The sequence below is a fragment of the Dermacentor albipictus genome, chromosome 2, assembly GCF_038994185.2.
Source record: "Dermacentor albipictus isolate Rhodes 1998 colony chromosome 2, USDA_Dalb.pri_finalv2, whole genome shotgun sequence".
Taxonomy (NCBI): Eukaryota; Metazoa; Arthropoda; class Arachnida; order Ixodida; family Ixodidae; genus Dermacentor; species Dermacentor albipictus.
The window spans coordinates 76,913,807-76,934,671 of NC_091822.1; the positions used below are offsets into that span (position 1 = coordinate 76,913,807).

At 45.8% G+C, this 20,865-nt stretch overlaps 1 protein-coding gene across 1 annotated transcript in view; it reads right to left on the reverse strand.

The window, feature by feature from the left end:
* LOC135913075 (sodium-coupled monocarboxylate transporter 2-like) overlaps positions 1-20,865 on the reverse strand; it is a 137,572-nt gene that overhangs the window by 115,563 nt on the left and 1,144 nt on the right. The window contains exon 2 of the mRNA XM_070533257.1: positions 13,918-14,062. Within this exon, the coding sequence (XP_070389358.1) occupies positions 13,918-14,028 (111 nt within the window). The 5' untranslated portion in view covers positions 14,029-14,062. The remainder of the gene's footprint in view (positions 1-13,917; positions 14,063-20,865) is intronic.

Below are 20,865 nucleotides of genomic sequence, written 5' to 3' on the forward strand. Positions count from 1 at the left end.
AGTAGTCAGTTCTGGCGTTTTCTTTCTCTTGGCTCAATTTATTCGTGAACTGTTTACATTCTTTCTACTTTGACAAGTCCTTCGACTTAATAAAAGACTGATAAAGCTTATTTTTTTGTTGATTTTCCTATAAGTTCTTTCGAAGTCCACGGCTTGCGCGACTGTCTTCGACTTCAATAGCTTTCCAAGCGGAAATGACTAGAAGAATAGCATTTTGAGTTTGCCCATAAACTTATCATATGACTCATTGGCATCTTCAATGACAAAAATATCGCTCCAGTTTATTTCGTGAACGGTTTCTCTGAATTTATCTAGCGTTTGAGCCAATATCTTCCGGTACGTTGTCTTTTCAGAGCGCGCACATTTAACGGTGCCTTTACGTTCTAGAAAAAGTTATATAGGCATATGGTTTCTGATATCACAGCTTATAACTCCCGATGTCATGCAATCGATTGTCGAGTTTATTTTAAAAGTGTCTAGTAATAATGATGTCGTGACAGTTACAGACGTCGGTGATCTGATTATACTGCAGAAGTCATTGCACTCTAAGATAGATACAAACTGCACAATAGATGCTTAATTAGTCATAATGTCAATGTTGCAGTCCCCGCCCAGTGTAAGCAGATAGCCGATTTTATTTACCTATGACAGAAGCTTATCGAAACACTCAAAAAAGCAGAGTGGCTGGCATTAGGGGGTCGATACAAAACCACAACTACTGTTTTTCTTTCTTGATGCATAAGACTTCATAATTTTATGTAGATGTGCTATATTCTCTAAGAATATCATACCCTGTTAGAGATGTTGGCATTGCGACGACGCCACCTCTGCTTCCCTTGCAGTTCACGAAGAAATGCTCGTATCCTTGAAGTACATAATGTTCCGAGTCATCATTGTACCAAGTTTCGGTATACATCATTACGACAAATTTTAGCTTACATAATTCCATTAGCACAGTGACTTCATCCTTTTTGTTCAACACGGACCTTGCGCACAGGTGCATGAATGTTAGCAGCTTTGCGTCGCTGGTAATTTTCTCTATCTTAATGATTTCCTCCGGAATCACACAGCCTGAAGGCGCCATCTTTACTTCAGGTACGAATGTGTCAAAGTTTCTGTTTCTTAAACGCTTGCGATTTTGCCTAGGTCACTTTCACGCCTGATGCGAACGACAGGTGAAGTCTCTGTGTGACTTGCACGAATAATGCCATTCTTCGTCCACGGAAATTTCCGGCTGTGTTCCCATTTGCTTGCCATTGTCATCCTGACATTTTCTTCACTTCGAGACAAATGTGTTCATTTGCAAACACAGGAGATTCAGTGGGCAAGGCGGCGGATGCATTCGTTAGCCTTTTCTTTCATGACTTCCGAAGCACTTTATCTCCTTTGCCATGGCGTTGAAACTGAACAAGCATATTTGTCTGATTTTCCTTTTTTGGATGAACTCTGTGACAGATGCATATGTTCCCGCGTGCTATAGACTCGCCAACCACCTCACCAATTTTCTTTAGCACTTCAACCAGATTTTCGTTTGGTTTCTCGACTATACCTGTAATTTCAAGATTTAGATTACGCGAGTACTGCTCGGACTCCAAGAGGCCCAACTCGCAATCTGCCAAATTCTTCTCCAGCGTAGAAATGTTGTGTTGTAGCAGTTCGTTTTCTTTCTTCAATTCAATATTTTCACTTAACGCTGCCATCAATTTTTCATTTGTATCATCAAGGATCTTGCTGAAGAAATATCTGATTTTTTTCATTTCATCAATTTCAGTGCGCAGATTTCTCTCTTCGGATCGGATGCTTCGCTATAGCGCTTCTTTCATTTGTTTCCACTCAATTCTCATTTCATTTTGAAATCATGTACCATTCATGACACTTCCTTGTTCATATTACACACTAGTTGTAACACACAGACCACCTACACTCAAGATCGGGCGGCAGTGGCGGCTATCTAAAACCACAAGTTGTATTCTGAAACGGGATGTACCACTAACTTTCAAAACATAGAATAAATGGTTCAGCTTGTGCCTAGGAAGCGGCCACTTCTGCCGTATGCGATCCCCGGTAATGTGACGGGATTTACATGTCTAGATGGCCATTTATAAGCACTTCAAAAAGTACTCGAATTGACGTGAAAGCTCTCTGGGAAGTTCTTGTAAACGAAGTAAATTGATGCCGTTGAGAAGAAAATTAGTTAATTTCGTTCTCGGTGGTAATTGAGCCCTGGCCTTCCCGGTGCTAGGCGAGCATGCTTGCCCCGACGCCATGGCGACTCCGCGGTCCTGGTTCACTAAATGCGTGCCTAGCGCATGTGTTATTGCGCGCGCAGGTCGCATAAATGTAGCTGACTAAAAGTGAGGCATACTTTGTGCATCGCTGGACACGTGACGGCGCAGCCAATGGTATAGAGGAGGTGCCGCATCATGAGTGTGTAAAATGAGTGTTCGAAATAAAAAAATGATGTCGAACTGAATGCTGCTAAGCGGTCGTTCGAGGTATGAACACTTGGCGGGCAAGCAATCGCGATGTGATGTTTGACGCATTGTAATTTGGCAATAACAAGCCGCACTTGAAACGCAGGCAAGGGCTTGCCGAGGTGTGGAACGCGCAAAAAAACCTTCACCAAGCGGCTATATTGTTTTCGCATTCCCACACGTCAGAAGTCTTCAGTGTCTCTGCCGAATCTTTTTTGGAGCAGGTTAGGCGCAATATGCAGGACCCTGTACCTCCCGCGTGAAAACGAGTGCGAAGAGACGCTCGTCGCGTTTTTGAACACACAACACGGGTTTTCACAGTCATCAATAATTACACATGAAGAACTGATTCCTTTAGTTTCATTATATTTTTTCAATAACGTTGTAGCGTTTCTAACTAGAACTACACTAGAAAAGACAATCTCAGGGAGACGAGTGTCGTACGCCATTTTATTCTAGCTCCTTCGTCCTCGCTTCTCCCCTAACCCACTTCTTCGTCTTCTTTCATGCATCCAGCACAGACCGCTTCACACGTCCGGACTTTTTCGATTACATCTGTTGAGGTAATACTTCAATATATTTCCAACAGAGGTGCCCTTTGTCTCCCCCGAGACTCGGGTGTCCCAGGCGTTCTTCAATAGTCCATACTTTGATGCAGTCTTAGTTACTCGAAATGGTGCTTAAAAGTTGAAGTTTGAATTTACAGCTGCTTTTTTTTACAATGACATAGTCTCCAGGTTGTATGTCCAGTATCTCGCTAGTGTGCTTTTTATCAACGTTTCTCTACATGCGGCGCGTGTAGACCTCCTGTTTTTACAGTTTCTCTTACTTCAGCGAGTTCGAGGTTCTCTAGGAGGCCTAGCTCATGAGCGGCTGGAAGTATGGGCTCTGTATCCGAAGTGGCAAAATGAGGACTGCAGCCTAAACCAATGGTGTACGATCGGTTGCGATGTTTTACTGCGGCCTCCAGACAGCACTTCCAGCCACTGGCTGTTTGGTGCTGGGTGGTATGGATCAATTTGAATACTTGATCGATTTCTCGTGCTCCTGTGCTCAATTTGATAACTTCGTACTCCGGAAAGCCGCAGACAAACGTCTTTCTGTGCTTTAAATATTAAGCCTCGAGCAGACCTATTACGCTGTCCTCTTTGCTAGCTTTACGCGCAATCATCCTTGTGCCCTCATCTATGGAGAGCAAGAAAGCTTGCATTCGCTTGACTCCTTCCCCCTTCTTTATGAGCTCCGCGAGGTCCAAATGAATCCGAACTGGATGCTTGAATATTCAGGGTTTGTCACAACGTCTGTACATTGCTTGAATTGAACTTTGTCCATTTGGCAGAGGTGGCATGTGTGGATCTAATAGCTGATGTTATTTTTCATGCCCGGCCAATTGAATCTCATGAACAATTTCTTATAAGTGCGCCAGAAGCCATCATGTCGGCCTATTCCAGGAGTGTCGTGGTACAGATGAAGAATCCTCAGAACCATAGTTGGTGGTACGTGATACTTCTAATTGATAAACTGGAGCTCTTCTGTACCTTCGCTCAGATTGATATGACTGATTGTCTCTTGATTCTTGCTTGATTCGTGTAGAAGTAATCTTGATAGTGCGTCAGCATCAATGAAGAGCGGGCAAGGATTGTGCGAAATTACGAAATGAAATTCTTGTAGATAGTTCACACATCTAGCAATGCGGCTTCTTATCTGGGCCATGCTCCGAAGTTGAGTCGGTGCTTGGTGGTGAGCGAAAAGTATGATTTTGGCACGTTCCAGGTAAGTACGAAAGAATTGTACAACTTTTCAGACGGCCACAGGTTCCTTTTCTTCGGTAGAGTAATTCACTTCAGCGGGTTTCAGGGTAGAGCAATAATACCCAAAAACGTGGCACTTGGTTTGATGAGCTTGTTTGGAGGGTTACTGTTTTAAAACTGCACCGGTAGCATAGTGTGATGCGTCCGTGTTCAGCCCCAAAGGCAGAGAAAGATATGGTACTCGCAAGGTGAGGTCCGACGATATTAGCTTTACGAGCTTACAATAGACAGCTTCGTAGTTTTCGTCCAATTGAAATGGCACGTCTTTCTGAATTAAACGTGTGAGGCACTTTGTTCTCAGTGTATAGCATTTGATAAACGCCATGAAGACTCCTGCTAGGCCATGAAAAACGCGCAGCAAGTGCACGTCATAAGGCTTTACCAGTTTGGAGATTCTCTGTTCCGATTCTTGGTTAGTACTTTTAGTGTGTCGATCATGCACCCTGCCAAGAAATACTACTGTATCTTGTAAGAACGGACTTTTCTTGAAGTTGACTTTGAGTTGTGCAAAACTAAGAGGGCGAATAGCTTTTGATAGATTGCTACGGTGATCTTCCTTTGTCCGTCAGTAGGTGGTGATGTCGTCGATGTACACACTGCAAAATGTGCCCAAGTAATGTTTCAGAATACCGCTCATAACCTTCTGAAATCACGCAGGGGAGTTTTTCCAACCAAATTGTAGGCGGTTGTACTCAAACAAGTCAAATGGGGTCATGAACGCGGTGTACTATTTCGTTTCTTCACTTAGTGAAATCTCCAAAAATACCTTGCAGAGATCTATTCGTGAAAGACAATGGCAACCAACAGCTCCGTCAATGATGTCATCGATTCTCGTCAATGGATAAAGTATCAATTAAGTTTAGCGTTTGAGAGGCTGGTAGTGTCTGCAGAAGCGGAATGTCCCGTCTTCTTTTGGTGCAATAGTTATGGAAGAAGCAATTGGGGATACAGAAGGCTGGATGATACCTGCGTCCAACATATCTTGCAACTCCTTCTTCAGCCACACAAATTTAGCTCTGGATATGGAGTTTTGTGTACTTGCAGTTGAACTTGCTGACCCACTACAAACGTGTGAGCAAGTACAACGGCTGGAACACCACGGCTCAGCTCGAGAATGTCGTTTTGTTCCTCGCAGACACTGTGCTAGTGTGGTTCAAGAACCATGAAGATACCTTCACAACGTGGGACAGCTTCGTTACTGACCTCACTGAGTGCTTTAGCGATTCCACCATGAAAAGGAAGTGGGCGGAGCATACATAGCTTCAGCGCGCTCAAGTCCCAGGTGAGACCTGTACTACGTACATAGAGGCGATGCTGAAGCTTTGAAAAAACGGTCAGTCCTCCAATGTCCAAAGAGGACAAAGTTGGACACCTCAAAGGCAGAGCCGGGGATGTTTACAATTATTTATTCGGAAAGCATTGCTGCACATTTGAGGCCTTGAAGCTGCGCCGTATCACGCCAAAGTTCGGCAGGTTAGCGAATGTCACAACGTTGGCAAGCGTTGACGATAACGACAACTACAGTTTTCAATTTGACATTGCGGCAAGTATGAGGCAAATTGTCCCCAAAGAACTTGAACGATACACCAAAAGGGCGGATGTCGAACAGCTCGCTTGCGCTTCCAACCAAACTGAAGAACATTCATCTGCTGTGTCCGCATTGTCTGCCATGCCAGGCGTTGCAGACTGTCGAGTCGATCAGCTGCGACAGCACCGACGTTCCTTTCCCTACGACATGACGCACCATCAACGCATTCGTCGAGCTACCTCGACGAATCGTAGTTCGGAAGATCACGTTTATTATTTGCAGCGTCCCAGGGTTGACACTGAGGCTTACAACGTCGGTCGCGCATCGCCTGCGTGTTACAACTGGGGCGCCTCAGGACACATTGCTCGTTTTTGTCGCCGGCGCCGACCGACAACACCATATGACCCACCACAAGCTTGGCTTAATTTTGAACGTGACAGTTATGACGACCGCTGGCCGACAGACCCTGATACTTCAAACACCAAAGGCGCGCCCACCCCGGAATAACTTCCTTCGATATAGTAGGAGTAGCTCGCCGGGCTCATGCCGTAGCAATATGTGATCTCGAAAGGAACATGTTATTTCATCGCTGCATGATACCACCCATGTATGTAATCTCTCGGTACTTTGTCTTGATGTCTTCCTGGGGAAAAGCAGCCTTGGTACACTAGCTTCTTGACCAGAATCTTCTGTTCTTATGGTGTCTTCGGCCATTGCTTTGTCGTCGCAATAGAGGTCCGTCTTAAGCTTGTTTCATTTCTGGGTGGGACGAAAGAAAATAATAGGTGACATTGGGAATTGCCAATACGCCACCGGTAATAGAATGTCCTTGGAATTCAACAGCCACGGTTACCCTTTCAATATGTATGCCCACTGACCGATCGTAGGCTTGGCCAAACAATGTCCTACCAGCGTGCACACGACCGGAATCCGCTCGAGTCTTGTTGATAATTCATACCGAAGCCCTATTGTCCACGAGAGCCTTCAAATGCCACCTGCCTTATTGGGGGCATACGATAAGTTTGGCAACACCGAATATACTGTCTTACTGAAGCTTTTTCGGGGGCTTGTGATCCACGGCAGTCATATTACGTGGAAATAGGTTGTCATTAACGGCGGTAATTGGTTCGTTACCATCCTCATAGTGATGATTGACGCTTCCCAGGAGTTTGTTGACATTCAGATTACGCCAACCACTCAAGATGTTCACTCAGCTTACGAAAATCAAGCAGCTATGTTCTACCACCTGGCTGTCTTCTCAATGCAATTCTTGGTAGTGAGGCCTGTAGAAAGTTCAGAAGGTCATCAAATGTTCTTGGACCTTTGAGCTGGACATGGTTTCGGATCTTGATACGCAACCATTGCGTTATCAAAGCTAACACACAGTTTCGGATCTGCAAAATACAAGAGGCAATGCTTCTGAAGACAGTACTCAAGCAGAGAGCCAACTGTATATCTTAAGAGTAGTGCAGCATCCCATCTGGGGTAACCCCTGGACCTATTTTAGTGAACTTTGTTGCATCTGAGAGATAAAGTTGAATTCTAGTGACTGTTGGAAGCAGAATTTCGATTTAAGGCTTCAATATTGTTACAAACATTTTCAAATATTCGACCGCTCGAAAAAAAAAATGGAAACACGAAGTTTACAAATTCATAGCTCTGCACCAAAAACAGATATCGTGGTTATGTAAACGGCATTGATTAGATCATTCAAAGCGTATAAATTCAATATGTCATTTAAATCTTACGTGAATTTGTTACTTTGGTTACAAGGGTTCTGCAGAAAGTGCACTTGCGTATCACAAACTTTTTTTTCATGTTCATGTGTAACATATTATTTTGTCCGCTTTAGATGCACTATTAGGCGCAATTCGCAGGATTGTATTATCATTTCCCGTTGTTGAGCTACAGAGTTGCAAACAAGAGTTTTCCCTAATATTATTAAAATATTGACGAGCTAACTCAAAAATTCGCTACCAACAGTCTCTAGATTTTAAGTTTTTCTTTTAAGTTCAACAACGCTCGTCAAGTTTTGTGCAGTGGTTGCAGAGAAAAGCGAATTTTCCTTTTACATGTATTTAGATAGGAGCACCCGAGCTAAAGCTTCTAAAGGGTTGATGTCTGCCGAAGTTTACCAGCGTACCCGTTCGAATTTTGCGCGCATACACACATCCTGAATAAAATTATGCAAGAAAAGTAATAATTGTGCGCTTTAGCTAATTTTTTTAAAATTCATAAACGTTCTTCCAGCGAAGTAAACATATTGATACAAGGCAGAAGCATTTAAACAACGCGCGCAGGTTCGTTCAACCCCTCAAGACGACAACGGCGTATTGTAGGAAAAGACGAAGAAATAATAGCACGCGTTTTCGCCGCACGCACTCGCATCGCAGGTGGCCGCTGTGGCCGCAGGTGGCCGCTCCAGCTCCCCAAGGCGACGCCCCCAAAGGCCACGTCGGGAAAAGTAATACCGGCGACCTGTGGAGGTGAGGCCTCTGTCGACGCATGAACGGAGCCTCCAGCGCTGATTCTGAAATATAACGACGGACGCGAGAACAGTTGCGAAAAGAGTGACGTAGCTTCTGATTTATGTGTGTTTATAGACGGCTGCGAAATTACTGCTTTAGTACACACAGGCGCAGACTATTCCGTTATGAGCAAAGTACTTGCCAGAAGACTGAAAAAAGTGCTGACTCCTTGGAGAGGACCGCAAATTCGAACCACCGGTGGACACCTTATCAACCCGGTGGGCAGGTGCACTTCAAGAATCGGAATACGCGGCTTTACATACGTCGCCAGTTTCTTACTCTATCACAGTGCTCAAGGGATTTAATTATTGGAATGGACTTTTTGCAGGCGAACGGTGCAGTTATCAACTTGCAGGAATCTCGTGTGTCGTTCTCAACGAAGCACGCCATCGCGACGTTCGAGTGTGAAGAACAATTCTATGCGCTTCAGATTATAGACGACGACGTCACGATACCCCCAAGATCCAGCATAGATGTCGCCGTAAGAAGCAGCGTATTCAGCGACTATGCAGGAATAGCTGACAGCAACACTGGGCTATTACTCGAAAAAGGGATCTGTATGGCAAGGGGCCTTGTTCGGCTGCGTGACGGGTGTTCAAATGTCTTCCTGACTAATTTTGGAAATGAAGTCCAGCATGTTGCGAAGGGAACCGTCATTGCCCGCCTTAACGATTATGAACAGATTACGGATTTGAGTTCTTCCGATGCTGCACTACTGGAGTTTGACAATGTAGACTCCATACTCGCATCCGTCAACATCGAAGCAGCACTATCACAGAGCCAGAAGCAGCAAATAGAGAACCTTGTACGACCATTCGCCTCGTGTTTCTCAACGACATCGAAAGTCCAGAGAACATCCATCGCCAAACACCGTATCATTGTCGACGAAGCTGTGAGACCTTTTGCCAGCATCCCTACCGAGTGTCACCGAAGGAGAGAGAGGTCATCAGCAAACAAGTCGAAGAAATGCTTAGAGACGACGTAATTCAACCATCGACCAGCCCATGGGCTTCGCCTGTGGCGCTGCTAAAGAAAAAGGAACAGACCTTGCGCTTCTGCGTTGATTATCGGAAGCGAAACGTCGTCACAAAGCGAGATGTCTATCCACTTCCGAGGATCGATGACGCCCTCGATAGACTACGGGATGCGCGATTCTTTTCCTCTCGCGACCTCAAAAGCGGATACTGGCAAATAGAAGGGGACGAACGGGATCGTGAGAAGACAGCATTCGTGACACCAGACGGACTATACGAATTCAAGGTACTTCCGTTCGGCCTCTGTTCCGCACCTGCCACCTTTCAGCGGATGATGGACACTGTGCTCTCCGGGTTAAAGTGGCAGTCCTGTCTGGTTTATCTTGACGATGTCGTGATTTTTTCTACCACCTTTGCTCAGCATGTGGAACGACTAAGGACTGCGCTCAAAGCTATTAGTTAAGCAGGGCTGACGATAAAGCCACAAAAATGTCACCTCGGCTTCCATGAGCTGCTTTTTCTCGGCCATGTGATTAGCTCCGAAGGCATCCGTCCTGACCCTGAGAAGACCGCAGCAGTAGAAAAGTTTCCTAGACCAACCGACAAAAAGGCCGCTGGGCGATTCCTAGGACTTTGTGCCTACTACAGGCGTTTCGTCAGAAATTTTTCGAAGATTGCCGAGCCGTTAACGCAAATAACGAAAGAAGATATGCCTTTCGTATGGAACAGTGAACAAGAAGATGCATTCAATGAGCTGCGACAGCGACTTCAAAACCACCCGGTCCTTGCGCACTTTGATGAGGAAGCGGAAACAGACATCCACACAGACGCCAGCAATTTAGGACCCGGTGCCGTCCTCGTTCAATGGCAAAACGGAGAGGAAAGAGTGATCGCATAGGCTAGCCGCACTCTTTCGAGGGCTGAAACCAACTATTCAGCCACAGAAAAAGAATGCCTCGCAGTAATATGGGCCATAGGAAAATTCCGACCATACTTATACAGTAGACCGTTCCGAGCAATCAGTGACGATCACTCATTTTGCTGGCTTGCAAACCTGAAAGATCCTTCTGGACGACTTGCTAGATGGAGTCTGAGGCTGCAGGAATACGACATAACGGTCGTGTACAAGTCAGGTTGCAAGCACAGTGACGCTGATTGTTTATCACGTGCTCCGGTCGAATCTGCTCCTGTGAAAGATGGACACGAATTTCCGTTTCTTGGAGCCGTGACCACATCTGAGATGGCCAAACACCAGCAGTCTGACGCCGCGTTGCTTCTACTCATCAGGCACCTCGAGGGACACCCCGTCCATGTTCCGCGAGTTTTCTGCCGGGGATTGTCATCGTATGTGATGAGAAATGGCGTCCTGTACAAAAGAAATTTTGAGCACAGCACAGAAAAATTTCTACTCGTCGTTCCTTCAGCTTTGCGATCGGAAATCTTAGAAGCCTGTCAAGATGACCCATCAGCAGGACATCTCGGAGTTAAGCACTACTGGCCAAAGCTATTGAATTCAGTACAGCATTACGTACGAACATGTCGGTATTGCCAAAGACGCAAAACGCCTCCATTAAAACCCGCAAGCCTTCTTCAACCAATAGAACCCCCAGGAGGCCCGTTCGAACAAGTAGGAATGGACTTGCTTGGTCCCTTCCCGACATCGTCATCAGGGAAACGATGGATTGTTGTACCGACCGCTTACCTAACCCGATATGCCAAGACATCCTCTCTAATAAGTGCAACGGCCGTTCAAGTGGCTGAATTCTTTGTCACCCAGATTGCATTACGGCACGGTGCCCCTGCAATTATTATCACTGACCGAGGAACTTCGTTCACAGCCGATTTGACGGAATCCATCATGAAATTGACTCATACCAGCCACAGAAAAACAACTGCCTATCACCCTCAAACAAATGGGTTAACCGAGCGATTGAACAGGACGCTGACTGATATGCTGTCAATTTACGTAGACTTAGAGCACCGTACATGGGACAAGATCCTACCCTATGCGACATTCGCCTACAACACCGCATTGCAAGAGACCGCTCAAGTAACGCCATTCCAACTTGTTTTGGGTCGAACAGTTACCACACCCTTGGATGCAATGCTGCCTGTCAGCGACAGTACAGAACAGAACCCTGACATCAGTGACTTTACCCAGAGGGCCGAAGAAGCACGTCAGCTGGAGCGACACCGCATTCAACAAAGGCAGCGCATCGACGCGGACCGTTACAACCTGCGGCGAAGGGAAGTCGAGTATGCACCAGGCGACAGAGTATGGGTGTGGACCCCAGTGCGGACGCGCGGCCTGTGCGAAAAGCTTTTGCGCCGTTATTTCGGCCCTTACCGAGTACTTCGCCGCATCAGTCCCCTGAACTACGAAGTCACGCCAGAAGGACAAGTGAGCTCATCACGATGCCGGCGTCGCACAGAAACTGTACATTTGGTCATACTGAAGCCATATTATGACAGGCAGTGAATATTCGACCAAACATCTTTTCTGTGCCATATACCACTTTAGTATGGACAACTGCTTGTGAAGAATATCGTCGCTTTACGCATCGGGACGATGCTTTTTGGAGGGGGGATAACGATACAAGGCAGAAACATTGAAACAACGCGCGCAGGTTCGTTCGCCCCCTCAAGACGACAATGGCGTACTGCAGGAAAAGACGAAGAAATAATGGCACGTGTTTTCGCCGCACGCACTCGCATCGCAGGTGGCCGTTGTCGGCGTCTACAAGAATAAGACGAGGTGAAGCGACGCTCGGGAGAGAAGAAGAAGGCCTTCCTGATCTTCCGTTTAGAACGCGGCAGTGCTTTTTATTTACCGCCAGGGCACAAGTTCGCCCACAATAAATAGTTTTATCTGAATTCCCTTCACTGTCCGTTACAATATCATAAAGAATACGAGCTCTTTTCGACATGTCCAACAGGCTCTATATTTAGGTAACTTATTTCGTATAAATATAGACTGCAACATAAGCGCCCCTTGCTGACAAGACGTGGGTGCCACTTTGAAGTTTCATACAAATGGATGTTATGATAGGCATGTTCCTGTGTTCATAATTGAATGCCAGACCCCACTCCTCTTGACGCCAGTAATTTTAAGTCACACTCATCATGCGTTGTCTGAATCCATCCTATACAACCACATATCCTGATTACGTCACTCCATCTAAGTTCTTTTCAATTGACGCAAATGATAATTCTCTAGAGGGTAATCATTTGTCTGTTGCGTTCCTTATTGAACTTGCTTCACAATTGAACTTGTTTTTATGATGTGACGAAGAGAATATAAACTGCATGCGCTTGCTTTTTTAATTTAATGTTCGAGTATGTCACAAAATCGAATGGGGTAACTACCCGACGAACATGGCAAAATCAGTTGAACGTTGCCTGAATCTTTGTTTTCTTTTGTATATATTTTTTTTTCCTTTTTCGCATTTCACTTGTGTCGCTCAGGCCATGACTCAACATTGAACCTAGCTGGCCCAAGAAGAAGCTCTTTTAAATGACTTGAACGATTTCACATCATTAATGTGCACGTAACAAGGAGACACCTTTCTTAATGCGATGTTATTATGGGAGCTACCACAAAAATAACAAAGTTTCAAGTAACTTAATGATCATGCTAGCGCGATGACACTCCCTGTGACACATTGCTTGCTTATACTACTTACTGTTTTTGATTCAACAAAAGAATGTGGTGCTTAGGAGCGGTGAGGTTGAGCGCACTTTAACAGTTAACTACATGATCGGCTAGACCTTATTACCCAGTGCAAGATCAGCAGTTAATGGTGTTTTATTTTAATTGTGCGACTTCTATGCCAACCGAGTAAGCAAAAGAAGCGGAACACGATCAAAAAGCACAAAAGAAGCGTCGAAAGAAACCTCGTGTCGACCTGTTCGCCTGTTTTTAAATTGTACCTTCAGGTTTTCTCACGCAGCATAAGAGCATTCTGGTCGCTTCGAACAAAAATACGAGACAGGAGGGCAGTACATTATCAGTTCACCGCAGCGAGAGAGTATTAGAAGCTGCATACAATCGTTGGCTGAAATCAGCAGCAGCGAAACCTCTAAGTCAACATTTCAGTGCTGGCCGCCAACCACATACAATCACTAACGCGGGGACGATGCTCCCACCCACATTTGGATCTCGTGGCCAGTATGCTGATGTTTAGCACATCATTTCTTTTTTTTTCAGAAAAAGAATGTTAAAGTTACGTGGTATGATGAAAGCGAACAGGAAAGGGTCTTCCATGCAAGCTACTTTTCACGCGAGTACTTCATGGAAAAATGCTGTTCACGCAAACTCTCATTTTTTTTGTCATCCTGAATGGGAAATGAGCTCGAACCCATCTAAACGCCATTGTGCGTACGTTTCACTGGCTCATGCCTATTACCAGCATTGCCCAATTTTTACTTCAAAGAACTATTTTGGCTTTATTTGCACTGAGCAATCAAATACAGCTGTGTAGCTGGCGCAGGGTCCAGATATCAGCAGTACTACTGCCGCATTGCCACCTGAAGGGCTGATTAAGTGGTACCAGCAACAATAAAGAAGGCATTGGCATTCAATAAATGTAATCTTCTACTTACCTGTTTCCGTCGACGGGCAAAGGAAAAGTAAAGGCCCACGATATAACCAAGAGCAGTCAGCACGCCGAAAACAGCACAGTCTGTAGCATCCAGCTTCGTCGTGCTTGACATGGCGCCTTTAGTCTTTCCGCCGCTGTCTTGCTCTCTGAAATTATTTTACATAGAATAACTGACACACGGCTTTTCGTTCACTAGCACTTTTGGTATTGTGTTTTCTTTATATGCACTGAAGATCCTGCGTTTTATTTTTAATATTGCGAAACTTGGTAGGTTCAGCTCGCTTCCGTAGTTCTTATTATTGAACCAAAACATGCAGAAATATGCAAATATTACCAGAAAACAAATTATTTCTACGTTTGCAAAACTTCTATGACCTTCATATGACTCTCGGCGTGAACCTATGCTTGCGACAACGCAAGATTCTAAAACCTTTGTCTGACGTAGACACTCCAAACTCTCGAGGAACCGAATAGGAAAACTAAGTCAAGGTTTAGTTAAAGCTTTCCCCTAAGTGAGTGAATAGTCGGCTGAAAACACATGCCACGATGCCCCGTCCGGCTAAGTCTGTCAACATCACGTCAAAATTTAGTTGAAACCGGCAGGTGAATGTGGTGTTGCAGGACTACGCACGCAATGAACGTTACAGCAGAACGACGATGGCTTCTTCGTGTCCTTCCGACGAGTAGCGAGTCACACACTAGAGAATGATTAAGCAAACTTTAAAAATTACTCTGATACTTGATAATTTGCAGCCACTAATAGTGCGCAGGCAAGTTCTCAAATAATCCTATGGCCCTTACCTTGGGCTTGCAATAAAATAAGATTGGGTGTCCTAAATCTTAACAGTGATGGTAAGGTGTTTCTTCTTACTGCGCTCATACAGGACTATTCCGCTTAAAAACACGGCAAAGAATGAAACGTATTCCGGATGCCAGCTTTTTGCAAATTGTCTCTGCGTCCTTGCATGGGTCGCACGTCCGCTTTTCTGCTTTCAACAGAAAACTACTCTCTACCACCGTCAGCGCTGCAGCATATGAACACCTGTCGTTGGCAGGAACGTGCGATCGAAAAAGCAGCTTCAGACGCCCAAGGTACTTCAGACGACCAAGCTGATTTTAGGTCTCTGTAGGTGCGTGATAAATACGGTTGTGTTAGTAGACCGCATCTACCATTCGACCTGCTAGATGCAGCGTTCGCTCTGGTCTACGAGCTTTCAGAGAAGAAACCAAACTGGGGCCATGACTAGACCATAATGCATGTACACGGCCCTAAGAGCACTCCTATGCTTTTTTTAAACGTCTGAGCACTGTGACCTGCTTTAATGGCGATATGAACGCTGTAGCGTGTGCGTGCATATCAGGTTTTATTGCTTTCCTTTTTTCCTTTTCTGCTCGTTTCCCGCCTCCTCCAGTGTAGGACAGCAAACCGGGTGCTAGTACGTGAACCTTCCTGTCTTCTTTAAGGCGAAAGCAGTGTATGTACCATGAGGTACAAAATTCGGCGTGTTCAAGCGATGGGCCGAAAAATGCCCGACAGCACAGAGAGTAATAAGCACGTCAACAAATAGTCCGATTGTCGTCAAATTTTTCTTAAAGGTTCCTGAAATAAAATATAGGGATGACATCGAAAATAAGATTTTGTACATTTGGGTCATGGTGGGAGTCCAGCCCGGGCCTCCGTGGTGCGAGACCAGCACGCTTACCCGATGCCACGGCGACTCTACAGTTGTGACAGACTAAAGGTGTTCCTAGGGGTGTGCTTGCACACGTCACCTTGAAGCCATATGGCTGCGACGTTGGAGCGGCTTAGGTTGGAACAATGCTGGTGCAAATTACAGTAATGTGGAATAAAAGGGGCTAAGGTAAAGTTTCTAAGGACCAGTTACAATTCATGACGTGTCATATAGTGGTCACGTGATAATTGCAAGTGAAGTTGGTGCCGAGATACTCATGTATGACGTCGCGTCACGTTTACGGCATCATGTCACTTCATGCTACCTCGCACCATGCGCTACCATTGGTCCACTTGTCCTGTCATACGATGCAACCTGTTCACACATGTACTGTGCAAATTATGGAAAAGGGTAGCAGCAGAGAAGAAAAAACACCGCTACGGTGCATAAATGGCGCGGCACGCGACTTCTGCGGTCTGCAGCATTAAGGTTGGCACAAATTCAACCATGCTGAATTAAGGAGAATTACAAAAAGATTAAGGGAGGCACAAATTAGAGCAAGAAAATTTAAGGTTGATTAAAATGTAATAAGTTGGGTTAAGGTTGGTACAAATTAAAGCAATTTGGATTAAATAATGTGGTGAAGGACACGTGACAATCTATGATGTCACGTATCATGAACGTAACCATTTAATTAGAGAAGGGAAAAGGCTTTTGCATTCAAAGCACGGAAGGATTGGTGAATGTAATTTGTTTGTTTATCTTTCTGATCGGTGCTTCCAATGGCGAATAATGGAAGGGTGATTGGGTTTGTTTAATCTTGTGAGTCTTTCTGTAAGTTTTGCGTGACATAAAGTGACATAGCTAAGATCAGAATTACACGGCTTGCCGTCCCATCTACCATGGCTGGCGCGTCGCGTTCTCCTTCCTGACAAATGCAGCATGCGGTTGCTACTCGTTTCTGGCGTTTTGTCAGAAAGGATTTCATTCCTCTACTTTGACGCGTCCAATGTAGAGACGTACGAAATATCTTGAAGATGATGCACTGTCGGAAATCATCGCTCGAGAATATCGCCCTTGAGTACAACTTACCTTTGAATGTTACCTTCGGGTTTTCATGCGTCATCGCGGCATATAGTATTCATAGTCAGCTCGAGAAAGCCTTTGTCAAGCAGATGTTGGTGGGTAAGTGACCGTGCTGGGGAAATGTAGCTTGTGCAGCTGCGTCAACAGCGGTTTAAACGTTTTGCGCAGGTCAGATGGTCTGCGTCGCAGTTGCCTGCAGTGCCGCGGTGCACGCTTTCGCTGTGAAAGCTGGCACAGGAAAAAATGTGTTCGACCTTCCTCTACCCAACGCTCTGTACTGCACAACTATTGCGCGTGTTCGAGTACCTATTCGAGCACCCGACGGGCACGCAAGAAATCGGCATACTTGCAAAGCTGAAATCGCGACCACAGTAGGGAGAACTCACGCTGCAAAAGACGCCCGTCAACTTTCAAATGATGAGCCAGCAATGCGCCTGATAGTTCAGGCGCAGTGTACTTTGGACTCAACGTACTTTGTACTCAATGTACTTTGGAGTACGTTGCTGCTATTTCTGAAAAATAAGCGCCATGCAAATGGCGCCTATTTGTATATATGTCAAGCGGGCAACCTACTCAAGGCGTGTAGAAGCAAAGCCGCATTAATTAAAGCGCACCGCAAGGTTCAGGAGACAATACGGAAACGGTTGACCGTCAAAATAACACTTCTGTGCCCGCCGCGTTAGCTTAGGGGATATGGCATTGCTAGAGGTCGTGCTTTTGATCCCAATAGTGGCAGCCACATTTCGACCGGGGCTAAATAAAAAAAAAGCGCACGTGCACTTAGATTTTGGGACCCGCCAAAGAAAATCACAATGTCAAAATTAATCCGGACTCCGCCACTGCGGCTTGCCCCATAATCCGAGTGTGGTTTTGGCACGTGCAGCTCCGTTATCCAAGTTTAATACTTCTGCCACAATTCGATGTGGCATGTGAGTAAACGACAATGCTCAATCCTCTCAGAGATTATAAAATATGGTGCACAACAACGCCTCAAGCAAACACCTCTCCTTGTGTGTTCTGTGTACTAGGCCGGCAAAGTGCAGCGGTGCAACACTCACCACTCTCGTGTTAGCCTAAAGGTTGAAGAAATTAAGCTTTAGCCGTCAACCTCACCGCTAAATATCGTCAATCAGAGCATTCAGCACGGATAGCTTCGATTACATCGATTCCCACAGTGCGTGGGATCTGCATAATTTTCTTCCTTTTTTTCACACACGTTTTAGGCCTGTTCAAGTTCCCCAAAAATATTTAGTGCACGCTGGTGCGTTCATGGCCGGATGCGTGCATGAATTTCCGGAACCACAATGTTAGGACCACCGAGAATTGAGAGTGTATTGTGCAGCATGTGGCGGATAAATCAAGGGATCTCTTAGGCATGAAAGATTTACGAGAAGCCCTTAGACATACCCTACTAACATAGCTTGCACATAATTTCTAGTGACGAGATTAGGAATTGTAACGCATACAAGTTCCTGACATCTGTACATGCCGCGATAACGATGTAAAAAAATGGACACAATTTTGCCTTTGTAAGTCTACATACATAGAAACTTGCTTATACAGATCTTGCAAACGTATTCGGGGAATATAATGCGTGAATAGATGTTAGCACTGTACACTCCATAACACTACAAATGTTCAAGAATTTATCCGCAATAACATATGAGGCACCCTGCAGAAATGGGCTTTCCTTGATGATGCAAAATTTCCGCACAATTGAACAGAGAAAAGTGGCCAGAAGGGTTTACAGAATTTACGCAAGCCATAAGGAGAAAGGACGTAGCGACACCACATGTAAAGTTAACGCACATATTTTCATGACGTCAGAGCAGTCGTATTTGCGTCCAGTCCGTTCGTATACATTTGCACGTATTCGTTCTTGCGTATTTCCATTTGTGTTCTCGGGAATCTTGCGAGCGCGACGGAACAGGATGATCATTTACTTCCAAGCGGGGAGTGTACAAACCACGTCTGACTGATCGCAGATGGCATTGCTGTAGCTTAAATGAGGCATAGAATTCCTGACTTGTTGACTGTCTGACTGTCCGACTGTCTGAAGCGCTTCCGGCAAGCTAAGGTGCCCGTTGCCCCATTTTTTCGCATTCGCTCTGCTTTAAGCGATGTCCAAACATGTAGAACATGTGAAGGTCATTGGGCTCCCGCGCAGCTCAGAAACATATTGTTCTGGCCTTGCCACTCAGTATTTACTTCGGAGCGAAAGCTTCAGTATATATGCAAACGACGGCCAGCGGCAGGCAGACGCTACAATGAGTGAACGGATGCGTTCCCGCGTATACGCGGCTCGGGGATTTTCAGTAAGCGCTGAAACCTTTTTTCCTGTTCTCTGCCGTTTTTTTGCACACGCATTTTAAGTGCTGTTCAAATTCGGCGAAAATATATTGACACAACTGTATTTGGCAGAACCATAATGCAGCGGGTATGCGCCAGTGGGGACGACGAAGGTTGAACCGGCGATTAAGGGTCGGGCCGTGCATTTCCCGACAGGTGTCATCAACTGACCTCCGGTGGTTCTTATGTTGGGCCCGTGCCCGTGCAGCACCATCCTTAGTTTCTCAGTAACCTGTAAGCTTAGGAGTGAAAAATGGGAGCCAGTGTCAACCAAAGCGGCTATTTCGTGACCGTCAATACAAACGATGAGCTCGGCGCTGACAATGTCAGTTACATCTTTCGTACTTCTAACCGTCGGATTCGTCGTTGTGCTGGCCGTCTTTTTCGTTAATGTAGTCTTCACGTCGTCGTTTGTCGATAACGGGGTATGTGGAGCGGCTCGAGTATTGGCAACCTCAACCCCGGAGGTCGCTGCGGCTAGGTTCCCCGTCGAGGGCTAGGCGATCTGCCCCTAGTGACGTCGGCAAAACTGCGACGAGTCGGCGAATTGTAGCGCGCCGGAGATGGAGAAGGAGAACGTGGTCGGGGCTTCGTCGCATTTTATGGCTGACTGTTCCCAGGAGCGTCGTTGTAAGCGCGTCGACCCTCATACGGAGAATAAGCATAGTTGCCAGGAAAGCTTGGGTGTTGAGCGGCGGAATAGTTGTTCCATTTGTGGCAAACACTATAGACGTGTCCAGCTACACCACAATCGACGGTGCGCGACGGTCAAGAGTTGCTCAAACGCCACTTAACAAACACCGCATTATTACTGATGTCGACGCCAGACCCATCCGACAAAGCCCTTACCGTGTGGCCCCAAAGGAACGCAAAACAATACAAAAACAAGTGAAGATGGTGGAAGATGGCGTTATGCGACCATCTAATAGTCCTTGGGCATCACCTGTAGTTTTAGTGCAGAAGAAGGACGGTGGCCTGCACTTCTGCGTCGACTATCGGGAGCTCAATCAGGGTACAAAGAAAGACGTTTATCCACCGCCACGTATTGATGATTCCTTGGATAGGTTGCGAAACGCGTGCTACTTTTCCTCAATGAACTTGAAAAGCGGTTATTGGCAGATCGAAGTGGATGAGAGAGACCATGAGAAAACAGCCTTTGTGACGCCTGACAGACTTTATGAATTTCAGGTACTCCCTTTCGGTTTGTGTTCGGCGCCAGCAACATTTCAGCGTCTAATGGACACTGCGCTCTCCGGACTCAAATGGCAAACATGCGTGGTGTACTTGGATGACGTGATTGTCTTTTCCGCAACGTTCGACGAACACTTACGAAGGCTGAAAACTGTTTTTGAAGTGATATGCTCTGCCGGTCTCATTTTGAAGCCTGAGAAGTGCCATTTTGGTTTTCATGAGCTACAGTTCCTAGGTCACGTCGTCAGTAGCTAAGGAGTCCTACCTGATCCGGATAAAATTGCCGCCGTCGATAATTTCCCGATTCCATCAGACAGAAAAACCGTGCAACGTTTTCTGGGACTCTATGCATATTACCGGCGATTTATTGCGAATTTCTCGCGTATCGCATGGCCGTTAGCACAGCTCACTCGAGACGATATGCCTTTTACTTGGGGCGAAGACCAGCAGCGGGCATTGCACGAGCTCCGGCAACGCATGCAATCGCCTCCCGTATTAGCACACTTCGATGAGGAAGCTCCGACGATATTCCACACAGACGCTAGTAATGTCGGTCTAGGGGCGGTGCTAGTACAATGGCAGGGCGCAGCGAAAAAATGATTGCTTACGCCAGGAGAACACTATCCCGAGCCGAAGCTAACTACTCCACC